The sequence below is a fragment of the Sceloporus occidentalis genome, unplaced genomic scaffold (genome assembly GCF_023333645.1).
Source record: "Sceloporus occidentalis isolate IW3139 unplaced genomic scaffold, rSceOcc1.0.p SCAF_36, whole genome shotgun sequence".
NCBI classification, from domain to species: domain Eukaryota; kingdom Metazoa; phylum Chordata; class Lepidosauria; order Squamata; family Phrynosomatidae; genus Sceloporus; species Sceloporus occidentalis.
In genome coordinates this window covers 9,756,974-9,778,899 of record NW_028317016.1, presented here as the reverse complement: position 1 = coordinate 9,778,899, position 21,926 = coordinate 9,756,974, and the positions used below count along the sequence as shown (strand labels likewise).

At 41.6% G+C, this 21,926-nt stretch overlaps 1 protein-coding gene across 1 annotated transcript in view; it reads left to right on the top strand.

The window, feature by feature from the left end:
* The window catches only part of LOC149297928 (serine/threonine-protein kinase 10-like), a 46,088-nt gene that overhangs the window by 15,593 nt on the left and 8,569 nt on the right, over positions 1 to 21,926 (top strand). The window contains exons 3-9 of the mRNA XM_089488052.1: positions 11,166 to 11,214; positions 11,785 to 11,934; positions 15,126 to 15,198; positions 15,323 to 15,517; positions 16,243 to 16,324; positions 17,203 to 17,334; positions 17,611 to 18,156. Of these exons, the coding sequence (XP_089344178.1) occupies positions 11,166 to 11,214; positions 11,785 to 11,934; positions 15,126 to 15,198; positions 15,323 to 15,517; positions 16,243 to 16,324; positions 17,203 to 17,334; positions 17,611 to 18,156 (1,227 nt within the window). The remainder of the gene's footprint in view (positions 1 to 11,165; positions 11,215 to 11,784; positions 11,935 to 15,125; positions 15,199 to 15,322; positions 15,518 to 16,242; positions 16,325 to 17,202; positions 17,335 to 17,610; positions 18,157 to 21,926) is intronic.

The window sequence follows — 21,926 nt, the reverse complement described above, 5'->3', positions numbered from 1 at the left end:
ATGGATATTATTATTAACATCTTTTATTTATATAGCGCCAACAATTTATGCTGAGCATATTTAAGAAGAATGACAAGACCAACTAAGACAAATTTATACACTGGGAAAGAGGGCCCTGCTTGCAGGATTACAATCTAGAGAGAATGGGGTGAGGATACATTGAAGAGATTGGCTATATTCACTGCGTATTCTTGATAACTTTTTGGGGGTATTCCCCTATCCTGATATCTACACCTGTAGATCCGGTGTCTGACCATATATATACTTTTTCTATAGCACACACTTATATTAATGATTTGGCCTCTAGTTATCTGAAGCCAGTAAATAGTACAAGCATTTCTATACCAAATGTCAAATAGTTCAGTTTTTCAACACTGCAGATCATATAGTTAAAATGTTCAATACTGCAGGTGATATTAAGGAATGTACCATCTCTGACGGGTACAGCGGGGTCACTGGGCTCCAGCGCAAGTAGGCATCTCAGCTTCCGGAGGACTGTTAACTTTCTCCTGGTTTTTGGATGAATTTTGAGACGTGGAGAGGGAATCTTTTGACCCCTGGAGTCCTGTGGCAGCTGGTGCTTTAGACTCAGGACGGCTGTTGACATGCTTGGGTGCTGACTGTGTGCTTTGTTTTTTCTGTCGCTGGTGTCCCTTGCGTTCAGGTTTCTCAGTATCCAGAGGACTCCTACTTTTCTCAAAGTTTTTGGATGAACATTGAGCTACGGGGAGGGAATCTTTTGACCCCTGGAGTCCTGTGGGAGCTGGTGCTTTGGACTCAGGACGGCTGGTGACATATTAGGGTGCTGGCCGTGTTCTCTGTTTCTGACGCTGGTGTCCATTGCACGCAGGCTTCTCAGCAGCCAGAGTACTGGTACTTTTCTTAGAGTTTTTGGTGGAACTTGGAGTTACGGGGGGGGGGGGCAGGCCTTTGGTGACTGGAGTCCTGCGTTAGCTGTTTCAGACTCAGAAAGACTGATGGCATTCTTGGCTGCGGGTTGTAAGCTACAGCTTTTCTGCCAAGTATCCATTTTGCACTTCAGGCTCACAATGTTGGAATTTGCATTCTCTAATTCCTTTTCTTTGATAGTGACCTCTTTTTGGATGTCACTGAGAGACATCTTGATGGCATTGAGCTCCTCTTGTGAATTCTGAAATTTCATTTCAGCTTCCTGAGCCCAAATGTTAGCTAAACCCATTTGCAATTTTTAACTTCTCAGTCACATTCAAAGATTCTTTCTGGGCCTCCTTCAAAGTGTTATACTCCTTTGTAATTATGAGTCCGTATGCTGCCAGTTCCTCCAAAGCATCCGGCTGGTTCCCTATTTGCCTGATAACCATCTCATCCTCTTGGGCCTGAGACTGTAGCCGCTTTTCTGCGTTCTCCATCATTTTCACCTTTTTTGCACAACATATCAGCAGCCTATTTGGCTTTGGTTTCAATCTGCTGCTGATGAAAGAGCCTCTGCTGTTCATCCATGGCAGCTGTGGTGTGTGACTGCTGGTATTCTAGGCTTGAACACATGGCTGCCATGTCCCCAAGCTGCTGTTGTAACGCCTCTATGGTGTTATTTTTTTTACATTGACATCTATTTCCAGTGAGTCTGCAATGATTTTCCACTTAGTCTGTTCCCTCTCTGTAGACTGAAGAAGGGCACTCAGGCTGTGAACTTCCTCCTTTAAGTGTCCTGCATCAAGCATGTGATCATGCTCATCTCCGACATCAAAGTACAGTTTTTTTAATTAGATGTCGGTCGCAGACCACTAGGGTTCGACATTGTCAACATGTCAGCAAATATAAAATATGGTATTAGCTGGATGAGAACATTATAGTCAGTGCCATTTTTATTAAAGAAGTATTCTAATGTCACAAAAATAGAATTTGTCAAGTAGGACTTTTGAAAATGTAAATTTCTGCAGCTGAAAATGGGTTATAAACAACTGAAAGATTGTCATAAATATTTTTTTTTTTGAAAGAAATTTATTTTAATTTTTTTTATTTTAAATTTATTTTTGTACAAAAGGTATTTCCCCCCTTTCTGATTTCTTCTATTTTTACTTATTTGTCACATTTATCCCCTTAAGGACAACGGGTTGTCCTTAAACCCACTAATGACCATTGTGAGCCCGCCCAAAACACAGGGAATACCGCCGGCACCCGCAGGTTTTTGACATCCCGATGCAGTCCTCTGGTTTGTTGCTGGTTGAGATCTCTCCTGCTTTCACAGTAACAGTCGGTTCTCACACTTTGCTTGCTTTGGACAGTGTTTCCTGCCAGTTATGAAATACCGTATTTGCTCGATTATAAGACGAGGTTTTTTTCAGAGCAAATGCTCTGAAAAATACCCCTCGTCTTCTAATCGGGGTCGTCTTCTAATCAGACCTCAAATAGAGTCTGATTAGGAGACTAAGATCCAGATCCCCCGCACCGCTGCAGGGGACCTGGATCCTCCTGTCTCACCCCCCCCCCCCCCCATCATACACACTTACCGGTGCTTCCTGCTGTATTGCCGGGGCAGCGGGTTGACGTCTACGCGATCCGCGTAGACAACGTCCGCTGCAGCCGGAAGGAGGTGTGGCTAGCAGCGGGGGTTGTCTGCGTCCGTCGCGTAGACCTTCCCCGACTGTCAGAGATCTCTGATCTCTGACAGCCGGGGAAATTATACGCGACGGACGCATACAAACCCCCGCTGCCAACTCCACCTCCTTCCGGCTGCAGCAGAAGGCGACGTCAACCCGCTGCCCCGGCTGGAAGCACCGGTAAGAGAGGGCTGAGAGGGGAGAGAGGAGAGAGGGGAGGGGGGGGAGAGAGTGTGTGTGTGTGTGTGTGTTAGTTAAATGGGGGCATAGGGCATTTCTGGAGTGGCGTTAAGGGGGCATTTAATAGAGCACTCTGCCTCCTGAAATGCCTTATACCTCCCTATATGCCACTCTGCCCCATAATATGCCTTTTAACCCCCTAAATGCCAGAGTGGCATATAGGGGTATAAGGCATTTCTGGAGGCAGAGTGCTCTATACAATGCCTTTTAACTCCCTTAATGCCACTCTGCCTCCTGAAATGCCTTATACCTCCCTATATGCCACTCTGCCCCATAATATGCATTTTAACCCCCTAAATGCCAGAATGGGATATAGGGGTATAAGGCATTTCTGGAGGCAGAGTGGCATATAGGGGGTCAAAAGGCATACCATGGGGCACAGTGGCATATAGAGGGTTAAAAGGCATATCATGGGCCACAGTGCCATATTGGTGTGGCAAGCCTGGGGGCAGATGTGCGTAACTGGGGGACAGGCTGGAAAATACAAGAAATAAAAACAAAAAAAATATTTTTCTCAATCATAGCTTTTATTAAAAAAAATAGTTTACATGAATTAACATTTACTGGTAAAACTTTTTTCCTTTAGGGTCGTCTTATATTCAGGCTTTTTCTTTTTTCCTAAGTTAATATTCAGATTTTGGGGGGTCGTCTTATAATCGAGCAAATACGGTACTCAGCATTCTGTAACATAAACTGTGACAAAAGGTCAATGGTTGAAGTCTGAGTAGTATTAACTCCATTTAATCGCCCCTGTCTTTTTAGATTTGTAGCTTAATGTGCAGACATAAAGCATTACATGAAATTTCCTCTCTGTGTGTTGGTATAATTCCCAATTTGCTTGCCAACGTCGTTTGCTTGGGATTGATCCTTTCGTATCGTCTTTCTCCAAGAAATGCCATAACATAATATTTACTTCTGGTTTGCTCTCCTTATTTTATTGGATTCAGACTGCAACCTCTGTTTATCTAGCTCAGTATACAACCATCACGCCATACCGTGCCCTATCTTCACTAGCTGGATCTAAACATATCGAGGGCTAAGCGAGCTCAATTGCTTGGAAGAAAGAAGCGTTGGAGATGTGATAGAATATGACATTTAAATACTAAAATTAACAAACTACAGGCAAGAGGTTATAGTCTAAAATTTAGAGGGTCAGGGGATTAGATGTAATATAGCAAAGTTTTTGCTTTACTAACAGGGTGGTAGATAAGGGGAAAGCCTCCCAGCAGAAGTGGTATAGGCTAATACAATAAGGGAATGTAAACATGCATGGGATAGGCATAAAGCTGTCCTGAGTCTAAGGCAAGATCAAGGACTGATTACTGATTCTCTCTATCAGGTAAAATGGGCAGACTAAATGGGCTGGATGGTTCTGATCTGCAGTCGAACTCTGTTTCTACGTTTCATCGTAGCAGAGATGTACCCTTTTGCCTCTGAGGTCTTCTCTTATCTTGCCTCTCCACAGGCTGCCTGTCCAATTCATCTTCTACCAGAGAGTATAGGACTTATTCTTCTAATCCTGACAGGATGGATGGCTCAAATCAGGTTAGGATTTAGGAAAATGAGAACAAAAATCCATAGTTTTCTGTCAAGTAAATGCGTGTGATGTTTTCATTTAGATTGTCCATCGAATGTTGTTTTCAGGCTGTCGGATGGACTATATAACTGTGTAGGGTTTTATTCCCCCACTCCAGTATCTTCCCCCTAACCAGACCCCATTTTGCCAACCTGAAGGTCTTTGTGTGCCCGGTGGAATGCAGATCTGCTGTGCTGCTACAGAGGGTCACGGAATAAGTACGCTTGTGGAATGCTGGGCTTCCATCCTATTAGCGTGACCGCATCTTACACTGGAATCACAAAAATTCCCTGAAAGCAAGCAGGGTGTGCACGCTACTTTGCTTGGAGCTTGCGGGAGTAACTGAGAGTATATGGATGCTGGATGCCTGCCTCCCTCAGTGTAGCACTGGGTGATAACAGCTGTGAATGATGTTTATTTTCACTTGGTAGACTCTTGATGAAGTTGCCTGCTTGGCTATTTACTGAAAGGACCAGTCCCGCTGAAAGTATATGTGTAACCTTTTGGGTACTCACATGAGAGTTTGAAAATGAGCCTGGCAATCAATTTACTGGTCCTGATGCTAGATAAAAAGAAATATGCAAGCTGCATTAGTGGAAACATAGGTGGCAGATAAGAAACATTCGGCGGCCCATCTAGTCTGCCTGACGGCTTTACGAGATGTCCAGCTTAACTGCTGTTGAGAGTAATAATTACACTGAGCAGCACAGGGTGTATACTATATCAGATTTTAATTGCAGCCGATGCCCTCTCTACTCCTCCTGCAGTGGCTCATCCAAGAGTTTTAAGGGGATCTAACAGAAACACCTTCCTTCCATTGGTTCATAGCTTCAAGCAGGACCACGGAGGTGGTGGTCCAGCAGAGGCTCTCAAGGTTAATAATTGTGATTTGATTTTTTTCCCCCTATAGCGGTTAAGGTGAATACACATTAAAGTGCATTCTTCAACAATATGCAGACATTCTCTCCATAGACTGAGAATGAGTTTCTGTTGCCTGCTGGGTCCAGAATGACACCTACGCACATATGCTTTACAACTATTTGTTTTCTGAAAGCAAAAGATGCTGGAGTAGTACTTAAGCTGGATGCTATTTGCCCAACAAAATGTACCATTAAGCCTTATTGCTCAGCCAACTTTACATGTGGTTGACACATTTTACAGCTGGCATAAGATCTGATCTTTGGTGCCTCGTGTAGTCAACCCATGGACACCAGAGGCTGTGGTAAAACCAGGATATTTGGGACAAATATACACACAAAAGCTGTGTTGTTGTCAGTTGAGAAGGTTCACTAGGGTTTCACTAGGATATATGTCCCGAGGATTAATGGTGCACTCAGTGGGTTAATCAGGTGACTAAATCTTGCTGTCCTCTGAATGCCAGTGAAGTATGACCCATAGTGTCTCATAAGAGGAAAGACAGATGAATGAGCCATGAGCAAGAAAAATGTAATGTTCTTCCGTGTTTTTCCACGTGCATTGATTGCATTTTCGGAACACGTTAACTGAAGGTGACGTTTCTATGAATAGTACAAATTTTCTTCATCTTTTGTGAAAATCCCGTGTTATGTAAGGCTATATCCTCTTATTCTTACATACTTGCTGATGCTGGCAAAAACAAAGGGAGGTGGGCAAAACAACAAATGGCATTAGGCCAGGGGCAAGACAAAAATGTTAGGAGCCAGCTTTTTTTTCTTCCGCAATCATGTTCTTGTTTTCCTAGGGTTTGTCGAGCCTTGCCATACATTAACACGCTCTAACACCAAACAGTAACAGACACGCTAAAATTTTATGCTCACAAAGACACCTTACAGTAACATGCTAACATTCTACGCTCATGTACACACACATGCCAACACCATACACTAATGCACACTCTAACACTATATGCTCGCATACACACTCATGCTAATGCCATACTATAACATAAGCAACACCATACACGGTAGCACCATGCACTTATACACACACACATACACACACACACACACACACACTGGCTAACAGTATACATATATAAAATTACACTGAATCTGGGACTACAATACCACTGACATACTGACTCTGGCCTCATGGCACCGGCTGCACCACACCCCCGCAGAAAAGGTTGGAGCACCGGATCCATGATGATAGCCATGCAAAATCCTGTGCACCAAGAAGTGGTTTGTAGTTGCCATGGTGACCTGGCTCATGGGCTTTGTCAAGCCCCGCATTGAGCGCATAAATGTAATTTGCCATCTGAGGGGCAGTGGTACCAGTTTACCTGTGCCTACTCCCAGTCATGGATGTATGTGGCAGCTTGTGAGGCATGTGTGTGTATGTTAGTGATAGCATGGATGCCCCTTATATACTGAAGTCAGAGGCCATTCAGGGGGCTCCTGGATGTTCAGTGACGCCATTCAGCCGTGTCATCAGCCTAGCGTGAACCTGCTGGAATTATACGGTACCGGACAAGTGCGAAGCCAGTCCTTATGAAGTTAGGCTCTGATCTGTTATATAACTGTGCTGGCTAGTTGGAGATGGATTATGGGTGCAACTTTTGCTACCATTACATAGCCTTCTTATATGAAATCCGCAGCGTTGTGCCTTTGTTTTCGTTAGATGCCTCTGCATGCAAGTAAGTAAAAGTTTCCTGTTCTTGTGCATAAAAACTTTGTACCGCGTGCATGTGCCCTACCTTCAATGTGTTTACTTTGTAAATGACACAAATATTTTGTGCAGGGCTATCTGATGAATAAGTACATTATTCTACTCTGCTATCCTGTACCAGTAACTAACGCAGACATTGCTCAGCCTGAGACAGGGGAAGCCACAAGTAGCTCCCAGGTTAACTCTTGAAAGCCCTCTTGTCAGGAGCATGCCAAAGGCTACAGAAACTGTGGTCCAACAGCAACCGAAGAGCTAAAGTACCATAATCTACATCAAAATTATGATATGGAGTCTTCTGTGTCTTTTTGAGACACTTGTAGTTAGGCTTTGGCAGAGGAGACATAGTATCAAAGTAGTAACCATATATCAAATGGTTATTTTAGTGATACGTCACTTCTCTGTTCGAATTGCCAAAGGTCCATCCCTTTAGAATACAGTAAAACGCGTTATCTGTGTCCTGCCAGTCTGTGAGGATCGTGTGAAAGTGCAGTGGATGCTCGTAGGATATCTCAGCCCCCACCGCCTTCCATTTTGGTGGCTTTTCAGACTGCTTAACATGCACTGCTTAAAAGTACTTGTGTCCTTCTCCTGAAAGTCCCCTATTCATTTTAAAAGTGCTTCTGCTAGATGACCGCTTTCAAGAACTCTACTTATTGAGCTTAACCGTTACTGTGCCTTAAATGTTGTATCCGTGGACAAGTAGTGTTTTTGTAATAATAAAATTGAAATTTGAGAATTAATAGATAGTCGCACCTCCTCTTTTGTATAAAAAATATTGAGTCATTTTTCTACATGCCGTACAGACACTGGCGTCTTCCAAAAGTGTTCAGACGCCTTACTAATTCCCTCTTTCATAAGCATTCTACCCACACACATCAATATTTGGTCGGACAGTCATTCACTGCTTTTAGTATTTTAGGGAAAATATGTACCAGCTTTGCACGCAATGTTTGAGTGATTTTGGCCCATTCTTCTTGTCAGATTTGATCCAGGTTTAGCCCGGTCAGATGTCTATTTCAATTATTCAAATAGTGCCAGAGATTGTCAATGGAAAACGGAGGTCATGACTTTACTAGGTCATTCTTAGACATTCCCTTTTCTTCAGTGACTGTTACTTTGACCTTGTGCTCGGGGTCATTATCCTACTGAGAGGTGGAATAATTTGTAGAGTGTCATTCTTTCTTAAGGCAATTTCTTCAATCCGTGTAACCTGGGAGCATCTGAAAACATGGGTTGAATGCCCATTAAGAGAGATGCATATTAAAGTATTCTGTGAGCATTCTTTAGAAAATGCCAGTCGGTTTCAGGAAAGCTCTCCCATGGATTTTAATGCAAGCAAATCCCGTGCATGTAAATATAGGTCTGAATATACCCTCCATGGCAGAGATTGCTGCACCAGCGTTGGCGTGGAGGTAAGTATATCATATGCATGGAGGTATGTTTGGCTGAACACACAGCTGGGTGAGAGCCAAATTCATTTGGGAGTGAAGTGAGTTTCGGTTTGGAGGATCTCAGGAGAACGATACTAACCATAATGCAAAGTGCCTTGTGTAAAGTTTGGTGGAGGAGGTCTGGGGCTGTTTTTCAGGGTTTTGCCCCCTTAGTTCCAGTGAAGTGTAATGATAATTCTGCAACATACAAAGACATTTTAGACCAGGGCTCGACAAATCCCAGGCGCCAGGTCGCCATGGCGACAGAGAATTTTGTCCTGGCGCCTAGGTTTTGTCAGCCTCTTACATCCATAAAAAAAATGTGGATGTAAGAGGCTGAGTAACCACACGGGGGCGCTGCTGCTGCTATCTGCCCAGGAGTCTGGGCAGACAGCACAGCCACTCAGAGCCCGCCCCCGAGCCTGAGATCACTCCCACGGAGTGATCCTGTAGGCTGAAACCGCGGTTGCTGCAAAACCAGCAATCGTGTTTTCAGCTGCCACAGGCAGCTTCAGGGAAGGGGGTTGTGTGTTGATTGGTTCCCCACACAAGTGTGGGGACCTGACCCAACACCCCCCTGCTGCCCGATCGCGGCATTTAGGGGTTAATTCCCGTTTTGTACGGGGCTCTGCTGCTGGTGGTCTGCCTGGAAGCCCAGGCAGACCAGCAACAGCAAAAACGAGCCCCCACAAGCCCTTTGATGATTCCTGTAGGCATGGAAGCCTACAGCAGTCATCAAAGACTCCCCTCCCTGCAATGGCTGGTCTATAGACCAGCAATTGAGTCCCAGCTGCCAGAGGCAGCTTCAGGGACAGGGGAGAAGGTTCTTTGGTCTCCACATGAGTGTGGACACCAGCCCCAACACCCCCCTGCTACTTGATCGCTCCATGAGAGCGACAGTGCAGCGTTAACCCCTTCAATGCCACACTTGTGTATGACACATTCGTGGCATTGCAGGGGTTAACATTTTCCCCCACAAGCTTGTGGGGACTAAATATCAGTCAATGCTGTGCTCCAATGGAACATAAGCATCGAAAGAGTTAAAAAAAAAATAATTAATAATAATAAAAAAAACAGCACTGACCTGAAAGTCCAGGGTGCTTCCAGGTCAAACGCTGTGAGTTTAGTAAGTGGGCTGATGATGATCCGATCACTCCTAACCAACTGCTAGTTTAAAAAAATCCTGGCTCCTAACTTTTTTACCTGGCGCCTAGATTCACAACAAATTTGTCAAGCCCTGTTTTAGACAGTTGTATGATTCCAACTTTATGGCACCAGTTCCAACATAACAGTTTAACACAGCACAGCGAATACTGGCAAAGGCATAAGTGCCACTTCATCAACCTCTTGAAATAATTGGTCTTTTGTCAGCAAGCAGGTAATTATCAGGGCAGATAAGCCTGGCCTTACAAAGTCGAGGTGTGCAGTGTAAATTTTAGAGCCTTTAATAGTTTCCCCAGATCTCCTGTATAGTTCAGAAGTTATAGGAAGTACAGCATGGGTCAAAGACAATTTTGTTTTTCATTCTTTCAGAGTGGGTGTTAAATTAAGTAACTTCCTCTCAAGAACCCAAACAGTTATCTTGAGGAAGCACTTGCATCCCTCAACGCCGTCCCAATGGTAGCAGGCGATGCAGCATGAAAGCAGGCAGTGAGCCTACGCTGCATACGTAGACATCCTGTGCTGCGCGAGGGGGTAAAATATACAGTCTTCTTAAAGAACATCATTCCGATGCTATAAGGGAACACAGTTTAAATGTTAGGAAAGATTGACATTGCTAGTAATTAATACAACATATTTCACTCCAAGCCCCCCTCACCTCCTTAGAATTGTTCTTTGTTCACACTATGTATAGATCTGTTAGGAATTGTCTGTAAGACAGGTCAACATTCATGTGTATTGTGTAAAATAGCCAGATCTTGGCAGAAATCCAAATATACTGTTATATGTGTGTGTATGTATGAGTGTATATTTATCTGCTGTTATACCGGGCTGTTATGTCCGGGCAGCGTGTAGAGCTCTACGCTGCCCGGACTAAGCACCGGGGACTCGGAAGCACCGGTAAGTTGTGTGTGTGTGTGGGGGGGGCATAACACAGGAGGATCCAGGCCCCCTGCATCTGATTCCCCAGTGCTTAGTCCGGGCAGCATGTAGAGCTCTACACGCTGCCCGGAATAAGCACCGGGGGCTCAGAAGAACCGGTAAGTTGGGGGGGCGTAACCAAGTCCCCTGCATCGCTGCGGGGGATCTGGATCTTAGTCTCATAGTCAGACCTATTTGAGGTCTGATTATAAGACGACCCTGATTATAAGACGAGGGGTATTTTTCAGAGCATTTGCTCTGGAAAAAAAACCTCCTCTTATAATCGGGCAAATACGGTATATATGACATTTTAGTGACTTATCCTGTTATTCTTCATGGCAACCTCATTTAGTGTTCTTCACACTCGATGAAAGTCCTACCCAGTGACCTGAGCAGTGGTTTTATATATCCTATTCATCATGTAGAAAGTACAGGCTACTACGCTTTCTACTAAGTGGCATTGTGACAGAATTTTGGCTTTCTTCTTTCTGTCCTTACAGAAATAAACCTTGATATGTTGTTCACCAATTGCTGAATGGTTTAACAACAAAATCTTAGTACTTTATAAGAAAAGAGCCTAACGCTGCTTGTTTTCATTTTCTTTTCTTTCAGATTATGATAGAGTTTTGTCAAGGAGGTGCCGTGGACGCTGTAATGATCGGTATGTGACACATAATATTATGTAAACCGTCTTTGTGTCTTTTTGTGTAAGTGCAGTTGGCACATTTGATGAGCGGCATTCCACTCAGTTTTAACTGTTTCACAATATAAGCACAGTTTGTTTTAACAATCTCCTTATCTCATAAATACTCATGCTGAAAGGTTACAAGTATGACAAGCCTGCAAAATCCATAATATCTTTTCGTCTTGACATATTCAACGACTTGAAGAGAAGTCCTGCATAGCACTTCTTCCCCAAATGGCCCGTGACCCCACTGTGACACTGGTCAATCCCAACTGTATGCTTTTAGGGGCCCTGAACCAAAATATTAGACTAACCTGCTTGCGAGTGATGAAAATAAGAATTTTACATAAAATAAGCAACACAATACTTAGTTTTATATATCTTTCTCCCCATATCCTCTGAGGTAGCCAATGAGGGTCTTAGAGCTACAGTTTGATCTATTTATATAAATTAGAGCCTCCAGAAGCCAAATAAAACCCAGGGATGTGACACAGCTCTTATTTGGTTAGGTTATTTTGCTAGTCTTATGATTTCTTTTGGTGACAGAACTGGATCGTGCACTCACAGAACCTCAGGTTCAGACCATCTGCAAACAGATGCTGGAAGCCTGTGCCTATCTCCACAGTATGAAGATCATCCACCGTGACTTGAAAGCTGGGAATGTGCTGCTGACACAGGATGGGAACATTAAGCTAGGTGAAGATTTCTCTTCTAAGGTTCATCCTTCTTGTAGGGACAATCGGTAGAAACTATATTACGCTGGTGTAATGCGGATGTCTTCATCAAGCATCTTGTGTCCATCAAGGCTGTTGTGTGGTGGTGTGCTCTCTTCCTGTGAAAGGGTACCATGGTTTCCCTGAGGAAAGTTATTAATGTCCATCAGGACCTACATATCTGCAAGATATATCTAGTATTCTTGTTTGTCGTAGTCTTTGTGAAGGGAGTAGTCAGGAGTGTTTCTAGACATTTGGTCTACTGCTGTGGCAAGTTATTTGCCAATGTTCTTGTAAACATAATGCATTTGTATGTAGAAAGTTAGCATGAAGTCACTTTATTAATAAATATTGTCTACAACATACTGCCCTGTGGTAGCGTGGACTGACTTAGCTGTGCCTTCAATATTTACGGTTTTCCAGTCGTTTCCCATGTCCCCATGCAGATCAAAGCCAGCATTAACTGCCGCAATGTTCTTTGTGCTGCTGCTGACATAATACCATTACAAAAAAAAGCCAAATTGTGTGGTAAATGGAAACTTATTTTTTTTTCCCACCTAAAGCATATAATAGTGTGATTCCATTAAAACTGTGGCAAACTGCCACCAGACGTTCTTCGTTTAGTAATTAATTGTGTTTTAAGTAAAGCAATCAGCAGTAAACTTTTATATGGAGGAATTTAACACAAAGATCTAGAGCTAGGGAATGTTAAATATTTCATTTTTTTTTTAAATGCCATGGAAATTGAAACAGATATCTGCCAAGCTGAATTCTAAACATATGTTTGTTTTTTATTAAATAGTTTTAACCCTGTGAATTTTAGTTGGCCTGCACTTTGCTGCCTAGAATGCAGCTGAAATATTACAGCTTTTATATTTGGAGAGAAAAAAAAATTAAAATAGGATGTCACTTTCTTAAAATTTTTCTTTAATTTACGTACAGGCTTTCAGATTGTTGCCGTAAAACGTAATGTGGAGGAGGTTTGTGTAAGGTGTTTATATAGCAGCATCATATTCAGCAGCGCTGTACAATGGGTAAACGGGGCATAAGAAGTAGTATATAACTGAAAGTAATTGTCTTTGATTATTACCCGTTGGGTTATTCTCACGGAGCTGTACCTGTGTCATTGTATTTTCATGCTGCGTTGGTGTTATGTTCCTGTACCTGTTTTTAGAGCAAGTTCTATGTGTTTTCTTTTACTGGATTACGAGCAAGCAGCACGTCTGTCAACACTGTATTTACAGAACAAGTTGGGTGACATTCTCTGTTTTTCTTTATCTGACAATGTTCCTGACTTTTTGACCATGACCTTGACTTGGTATGAATTTGGCTTGAACGTTTTTACACTACAGCACACATTCTTGGTTTCTGCAGCCTGTGTGACCTCCTTCCTATAATCAAATCTGGAGTACGTTAAGTGATGGATCGGAAAAGGATATACATTGTACAGATACTGTTCGTTGATCACGGACGAAACCTTCCATAATCTTAATTTATGGAAGCGTGCTAAGGGTTTGCCTAAAATGGGAGTGTGTCAAATGCTTCTGCATACTGCAAGCAGGATATTTTATGGAACTGTGCCTCTTTCCTGGTGAACATTCTTAGGCCTTAAAGAAACATCATAAAGCTGTCTCTCTCGGTATAAAAAAACACTGCGCTAAATAACAGACTACGCAGTACGTGCTCTCTGATCACACACATTGTGCTATATAAGCTATCACAGCTTCTAGAAAAATAGCACTGTTTCATCTAGTAGGCTCAATTGATATTGACGATCTATGCATTATGTAGCCCATCTTTGTTGCATGAGAAATTCATGAGAAACTATTTTGAGTTCTACTGAAATGACTGTGTCACTGGTACAGCATCGTAGTATCCCAGTTGTATTGTATTCAGTTATCAAGGTAGCCAACAATTTGTTCTAGAGCTGTTGTAGAACTCTGGTAGAACCTTATCAAAAAGGAGCATACCAATGGGCGTCATGGGGTTATGTTGGGCAGCTACATGTTAGCTATCCATGGCCTGCCCAGTGTCTATGGTTAAAATCTGTGTGCTCCTATGGAGCATATTATTTAATTCTGGTTTTCTTGCATCAACAGAGGTACTAGAAAAAGGCAGTTTTAGCTATAAATCTATAATCAGCCTTTTCTTCCTTAGCTGGACTCATTCATATGAGCTTGAGTCCCACACTTTGCTGTCTAAAAGAAGGCTCTGTTCAGACAGGAACATACCTTTTATCAGTCACGTCGGGCATACTCTTTTGCGGAGAGCATAAAATGTCAGAAACCACTAAGAATCATAAATGCCTGGCTCTTGTAAAGAAAAAAGAAAAAAGCACTCCATAAGACATTTTATAGGGAAGAGAGCAGGTTCATAAAAGAGCTTCTTGTTATAGGAGCATTTGGGGAATTAGTTGTAATCTAACAGTAAAGGCTTAAAACAACCGTTACACTGTATGATATTGGTTTAGGAAGAATGCAGAGCACCTGGGCTGCAGCTTCTAGACCTACCAGTCTCACAAGGCTGTGCTAAGTGAGCCATGTGTGGTGTTGAATTCTTCTCTTTAGGGATGGTGTGTTTTTGCAGAATTAGTAGCCCTCAAAGTTTTGTCCTCTGTGTTCATCTTCATCGAGGGCCCCCCTTGGATTACAGAACAGCAAGATAGGTCAATTCCAGGATGTGGGATTAAGTAAATTGGTGGGGATCTGCTCTGCTAAATGTATTATTCTGATTTCATATGCAATTTTCACTTTTGTGTCTGGAGTTTAATGGAACGTCCTTTAGTTATTATAAGATTGTTTTTATCTATTGGCAACAGATTTCTGGACCCCTACACCCGACTTACTCAAACATGAAGAGCTTCTGGTGCAGGGAGAGCTTGGCTGGCCCTGTGTAATGTACAGTTAAATCAGCAAAATCACTTATTAAATAATCTTGCTGGAGAAACTTGCTAGTGTTGGCCTTTGAAAAAGAGTAGTGAAGAAAGGCAGCTGAAACCACAACCATCCTTTCAACTCTCCCTTTAGTAAATAATCCCCAATGTATGGAACAAAGCCATCCGCAGGAGAACCCTCCTCTGTGACTACACGTAGCTATAGGCAAGTGGCTGCTTTTCAGAATGAGGTATTATGCCAAGGGCACCGTTTTATCAACATATTTGTTTTATTCTTTCAGCTGATTTTGGGGTTTCTGCAAAAAATGTGAGGACGGTGCAGAAAAGAAGCTCTTTCATCGGGACTCCCTACTGGTAAAAGTGCAACCTCCTTCCTAAAATACGTTCCTTGGCATGAAGTAAACTGTCTAATCCCATTAGTTTGTACAGTCTTTATATTAAAAATGTAAATGCTGTAGAATGTGTTTTTTGTTAACAGGATGGCCCCTGAAGTGGTAATGTGCGAGACCATGAAGGATGCTCCATACGACTATAAAGCGGACATCTGGTCCCTGGGAATAACGCTTATTGAAATGGCTGAGAAAGAACCACCTCACCATGAGCTTAACCCCATGCGTGTTCTACTCAAGATTGCCAAGTCTGAGCCACCAACCCTTGTTGCCCCTTCAAAGTGGTAAGGAGTTGAATTAGTGTTTTTGTGTTAGTCCTGTTTCTCACTTTCAAAAAACCCATAATGAAAAACCTAAATCTTCCATTTCTCATTCTTATCCTTTGTATGTACTGTAAATCCTCTAGAAAATGGCCAAACATGGGCTGCTCTTCTGTTTATTTTTTGTTACTGCTCTGCCATCATAAAAACCTGTATACTTATCACCATATCTTTAGAAAAAAATATGTATCATAAAATAACACGGGTAAAGGAAACTAAAATATAGTGTGTTCAACAAACAATGGAACCCTTATAGAGACAAAACAGGTCAGGCCTGCTGTACTGTCAACCATCATTAGGCTGTTGTAGATAAGATGACAATACTGGGAAAAGGTCTAAATTAAGGCAAGCAGAGAAATAATACTTCGCCTTCAAGAATCATTTCTTGATTTTGGAAAACAGAAGATATCATTCATGCCTTATTATTTAACTAAAACTTGACCTTTAACGTTTCTATTTTAATATGCCTGAATAATACATAAATAAAAAGACCTGTACATCAGTAAGCTTATAAGACCTTATAATGGTAATATTAGACAAAAACAAGAAGTACTGTAGAAGTACTGCATAAAAAAGGTAGAGACCCAACATTTTGTTGCGGATTTTATTATGGCCGTTTATGTTAGGCAAACGAATAGGTGAAGGACAAATGGGGCTTCATTTCTATTATACTGTTTTGTTACTGATAGGTCCCCCGAGTTCAAAGACTTCCTAAAGAAGGCGCTCGACAAGAACCCAGAGACCAGGCCTAGTTCTGTGCAGCTTCTGGAGGTGAGCAAATGTTCTTGGATCTGATGGGGGTTTATTTTTTAAATTGCCATACAGATTGTACAGTCATTATAAACATTCAATGTTCTGTGCCTGACCCAGAGGGAACATTTATCTTTGCCTCGTTGAGTCCAAGAAAGAATGCTTCAGAAATACATGATACATTGACCTTGCAAGATGAGCAGTCTCTCACTCCCTTTTTATAAGAACTCTGAAGCTCTGGCTAATCAAAAGTCATAATGGCTTCAGCTGTTTTTTTCCAGCAGTACCAATGAGCATACTGTTCGATGGCCACACAAGCATTTGCCTCTCCCAGTAGGCACTTCCATGGATAGTTTACATTTCTGGAACTGCACCCTTTACACATTACTGTATAATGCTTATGATATTGAGACCGATCATCTGTATCCACTGTATGTTTTTTGCAGATCGAGTAGATTCCTGGCCAGTTCTGTGGTCCCTAATATACTTGATAGTAGTGTATAGAGTAACTGGCCTTCCTATCGCAGTATTTGGCCACCTGGAGCATGACATACATCTAAGCATTTTGTTATAACCTATACTTTTTCAGCCAAAATTAATAATTAATGTGTTGCGGTAGTTAACTACGATTTTGCAGTAGTAGAGACATAAACAACCAAGTATCCTGTTTGTAAAACCACATTAAAATACAACACTCAAAGCCTGTACTACACCTATATGAGAAGCCTGTTGCTATAATGCCTCTGTTTGTATCTATGTATGTGTGCATATGTGTGTGTTTGTGTATATGTATATATATGTATACATTATCACTCTTGTGATCTTGCTCAGGTAATGTGTGTTTAGACTCTTAAAACTCACTGATTGTAAATCTCATTCATTCCTGTCTGTGTTTGCAGCATCCATTTGTGAATAAAGTCACCAGTAACAAACCACTGCGAGATCTAGTGGCAGAAGCCAAGGCAGATGTTTTGGATGAAATCCAGGATAATGGGGAAGTAGAAGAGGAGGTCTCACCAGATCCACTTTCTGTAAGTTGATGCATGGAGTTGTTTTATGAAAAATAAAATATAACATACCTGGTAACACAGGAATATTTTGTAACAGGGTTTTCCTATTTCCTGTAATTTGTGAAAATGTGGCAATGTAGGTTTTATTTTTTGAGCAGGGTCATCTTTAGACATGGCCATATTGAAATGAGTGTATTTTATTTTGCATGGAATCAGGGCTTATTTTTTTAGTTTAGTGTTTTATTAATGAATGTCTTTTGTGTGTATGTAACAATTTATTTTTGCCTTATATTGTAGCCACCTAGAAATAAGAAGGATGATAGCAAATACTCATTTGAGGTCAACAAAGCCAAGGACGTGCCTGAGAAACCTGTGAGGAATGGCATAAAACCTCATACAGACTTAGAGGTGTCAAGCACAGAGAAGCAGAATGAGCAAGGTTCAAGCAGCGGATCAGATAAAATAGAAAAAAGCTCTCTGGAGGACCGTGTACAGAATCTACCCCCTGTTGATGATAAGCCTGACATCATCATTGTCAACCCACTCGTTAACAACTTGGACCACAAGAGGGACTCCATGGCAGAGAAGCCCAGCCAGAACAGGCCATACAGTCAGGATCTCACATCGGTCACAGGACACAGGCCAAAGAGCAGCTTCTCTGACCGTCTCTCTGTGGAACTAATTCCCAATGGAAGCTTTGACGCAACTGGACGTTCATTTAGTACACGATCCAAGAGGGATTCGGATTCAGGCAGTAACTCTGCCTCCGACAGTATGGACCTCACCATGAATTTGTCTGCTGATTTCTCTATCAACAAAGAAACCGGCTCTCTATCTGTCAGGGTAAGGAAGTTTTCTGTTGCTGATTTTGTCACAAATCAGTGATTTTAGTTCCTTGCACTTTTGTGCATAATGGCTATAATCACAAAATGTTGGATTTTTTTTTTCTTCCGCAAAAAAAACCAAAAACCACTTTGTATGGCGGCGGACGCCCGTTTTAAAAGCGTTTAGGAGGCGATCGACGATCGCCTCCTAAACTTAAATGGTGTCGCTGGAATGCCTCGATCAGGAGGCATCCAGCGACACCAAACACTAACCTTTTGATGGGCTGTGACCGCTCCGGAGAGCGGTCACAGCCGCAGCTGCCGGCAATCTTCGCCATCAAGGAAGATGGCCGCCGTCCTGTAACAGGAACCACAAATTTTAAAAGTTCGCTAGATGGTCCAGACCATCTAGAGAACTTTGGCTCCACTTGCAGGTTGAATACAGGTACTGCATTCACCATGCAAGTCAATGGAGCCCAGCTTTCTAATCACAGTGTGATTAGTAAAAATAAATTAAAAAATAAAATTAAATTAATAATAATTAGAAAAAAATAGTAAAAAAACAGTAAAATGTAAAAATCATTTCCCACTGATGTCACTATCAGGGGAACCTCCAAGTTGAAATAAAATGTTAAATTTTTTTTAAAAAAAAAATAATAAAAAAAAAAATATATATAAAAAATATATTTTTGTGAGCAAGTCCTAAAATTAGCATATTAGCTTAAAACAATTCTCGCATGGAAAGAGTTAAAATACTGGCATATTAAATGCCCGTGGGGTGTCTACTTTTAAAAAATGTATGATTTGATGGGGTAAATTGAATGGGCCAGGTTCAACAACGTCCCAATTAACACGGGGGGAAGGATGGCCACACATCTAATTTCCAATTAGAAAAATGCACACGTACCAAATGTGGCCTTTTAGTTCCCCCCAAAAATGACACACCCATGCATGTGGGGTATCACTGCACTCAGGAGATGTTGCTGAACACATTATGGGGTGTCGTGTGACAGCGGCATATACCAGGAGCTGTAAATTCATACATAAAGTAGGTGTGTGTGGGAAAAATACACACACAAAAATATTACTGCAAACTTTGAAAAAATGCTGGTGGTAAAATATGTGCATGCAAAGAGTTAAAATACCAGCATTTAAAATACCCTGTGGTGTCTAGTTTTGAAAAATATATGGTTTTGTTGGGCACACTGAAATGGCCCGGCTCAAAGATGTACCAAATAGGGCATGGGCAGTGGATCCCAAATGCCAAAGTTCAACATTGAAAAAAGCGCATGCCCCAAATGTGGCCCTTTTGCCCCAAAACAGCCAGGCAAAATCATTCATGTGAGGTATCGCTGTACTCAGGAGATGTTGCTGAACACATATTGGGGTGTTTTGTGATAGTGACATATACGAGAACATTTTAATTCATACCTGAATTAAAATGTGTGTGGAAAACCAAATGCAAAAAAATGACTACCACAAAGTTTGACAAAGACTGGTGGTAGATATGGTGCATGGAAAGAGTTAAAATACTAGCATTTGAAATACCCTGGGGTGTCTAGTTTTCAAAAATATATGGGTTTATTGGGCACACTGAAATGGCCCGGCTCAAAGATGTACCAAATAGGGCATGGGCAGTGGATCCCCAAATGCCAAAGTTCAACATTGAAAAATGCGCATGCCCCAAATGTGGCCCTTTTGCCCCCAAACAGCCAGGCAAAATCATTCATGTGGGGTATCGCTGCGCTCAGGAGATGTTGCTGAACACATATTGGGGTGTTTTGTGATAGTGACATAAACTAGAACATTTTAATTCATACCTGAAGTAAAATGTGTATGACAAAACAAATGCAAAAAAATGACTACCATAAAGTTTGACAAAGACTGGTGGTAGATATGGTGCATGGAAAGAGTTAAAATACTAGCATTTGGAATACCCTGGGCTGTCTAGTTTTCAAAAATATATGACTTGATGGGGTAAATTGCATTGGCCGGGTTCAAAGATACCCGAAATGGCACATGGGGGGAAGAATTACCAGATTTGGAAAAAATGGCTTTGAAATAGCAAAACGCTACCTGTACTTATTGCCCCATAATGGGTAGAAAAAAGCAAAAAAACATAAAAACATTGGGTATTTCTAAACTCAGGACAAATAGTAGAATCTATTTAGCAGGTTTTTTCATTACCTTTTATAGATGAGTAAAAGATTTTTCAACTAAAAGTTAGAAACAGTCATTTTTTTCTAAATTTTTCACCATATTTTATAATTTTTTTAATAGTAAATAATATGATACAATCAAAACAATGTCATCTAAAGAAAGCCCTTCTTGTCCTGAAAAAAACAATATCTAATGTGTGTGGGTTCAGTAAACGGGAAAGAAGAAAATTACAGCTAAACACAAGCAGCGCAGAAATGTTAAAAAGGCCATTGTCACAAAGGGTACAAAAAGTAAAATCAGCCTTTGTCTCGAAGGGGTTAAACTATATATGTTTTTATTGTGATGTTTTGTTTAAGTTTCATATAGGAAATGCTGGTAACACCTCTTGCGGCATGAATCAATAGCAAATGTTTGGTCAGTGCAACTCTATTAACGATTTGCCATTTACTCAGAATAGGATATATTTCAAATATATTTTTTAATATTTGAAGAATCTTCACTTGATGCTGTTTTAGAAGCTGTGTACTAACTACTTTCTTGGTCTTATGAACTCCCCCTGTATCTCCATGCTGTGCTTGGGTCATTTTGTGGTTATCTATGCTCATATTTTTATAGTATCCCAGGCCCCCGTTATAATGTTACATATTCTACAGAGGGGGTCACTTTGCTTCTGATAGAATGTCTTTAAACACTCGTGGTTAAGTTAACAGTCCCTTTAACCTCTTCACTCACCCTTTAGTCTGTTCTGGATGCCTTCCATTTGGCAAACATCAGCTCTGTGCTTTGGTCCTGTGCGTGATCACGGCAATTATTTTTATTGGACGTTGGGGTGTTTCGGGGCAGCCTTTTAGATTCGGATTCCTTTTAATGTTTAAAACAAAATACCAACGACTCTTCTACAGCACAGCCTGGAGTGCCTGGTATAGATCGAGGGCGAGGGGTGGCATATTCACAGCGTGGACAATGGTTTGCAGATGGAGGAAAATTCTTGTAAAGAGGTTCAGGATGCTAAATAGGAACTACCAGCTGTCAAAAAGATTTAAGGCTATTGCATCATGACCTGTCACTACACAATGGGAAGCTACCTATGAAACGCACAGGCTGTTCTTGGTGCCGGATGGCTTGATCCACCTTCTGTTGCCATGTCAGTGTTTGTCATCATGAGGTCTGCTAACCTAACAGGTTTAAGAAGACAATTGTATGTAGAATGCTTGGAGAGAAGTACCGTCTAGTAAAATCTGATAGGCAACTGAATTTGGTCCTCAACCCTACGTTTCACAGTTGAGTGCACAAAACATAACTATGTAATACTGTTTGTTTATAGTAAATATGTTTAAAAACCCATGTTATATGTATACCATGGGAAAAGGGTTCTGCATTGTTGTTCCTCCCTGTTCCCTTTAGCGACAGCTTCCATTGAGAAGAAAATAGAGGCCTCCAGGGCAGGTGACTAGTTGATAGGGCACTGTTGCCACAGAGCTTAAGTGAATGCTGTGTTCCACGGACTTCTCAAGAAGTGTCAGTTTCCTCCAAACATGAACAATTCATTTCCGCCTGCGCTTTTCCACTTGTTCTGGTGCTGCTGAATCTTATAGCCTCTTCAACTACCTGTTGCACCAGCAGCTGAGA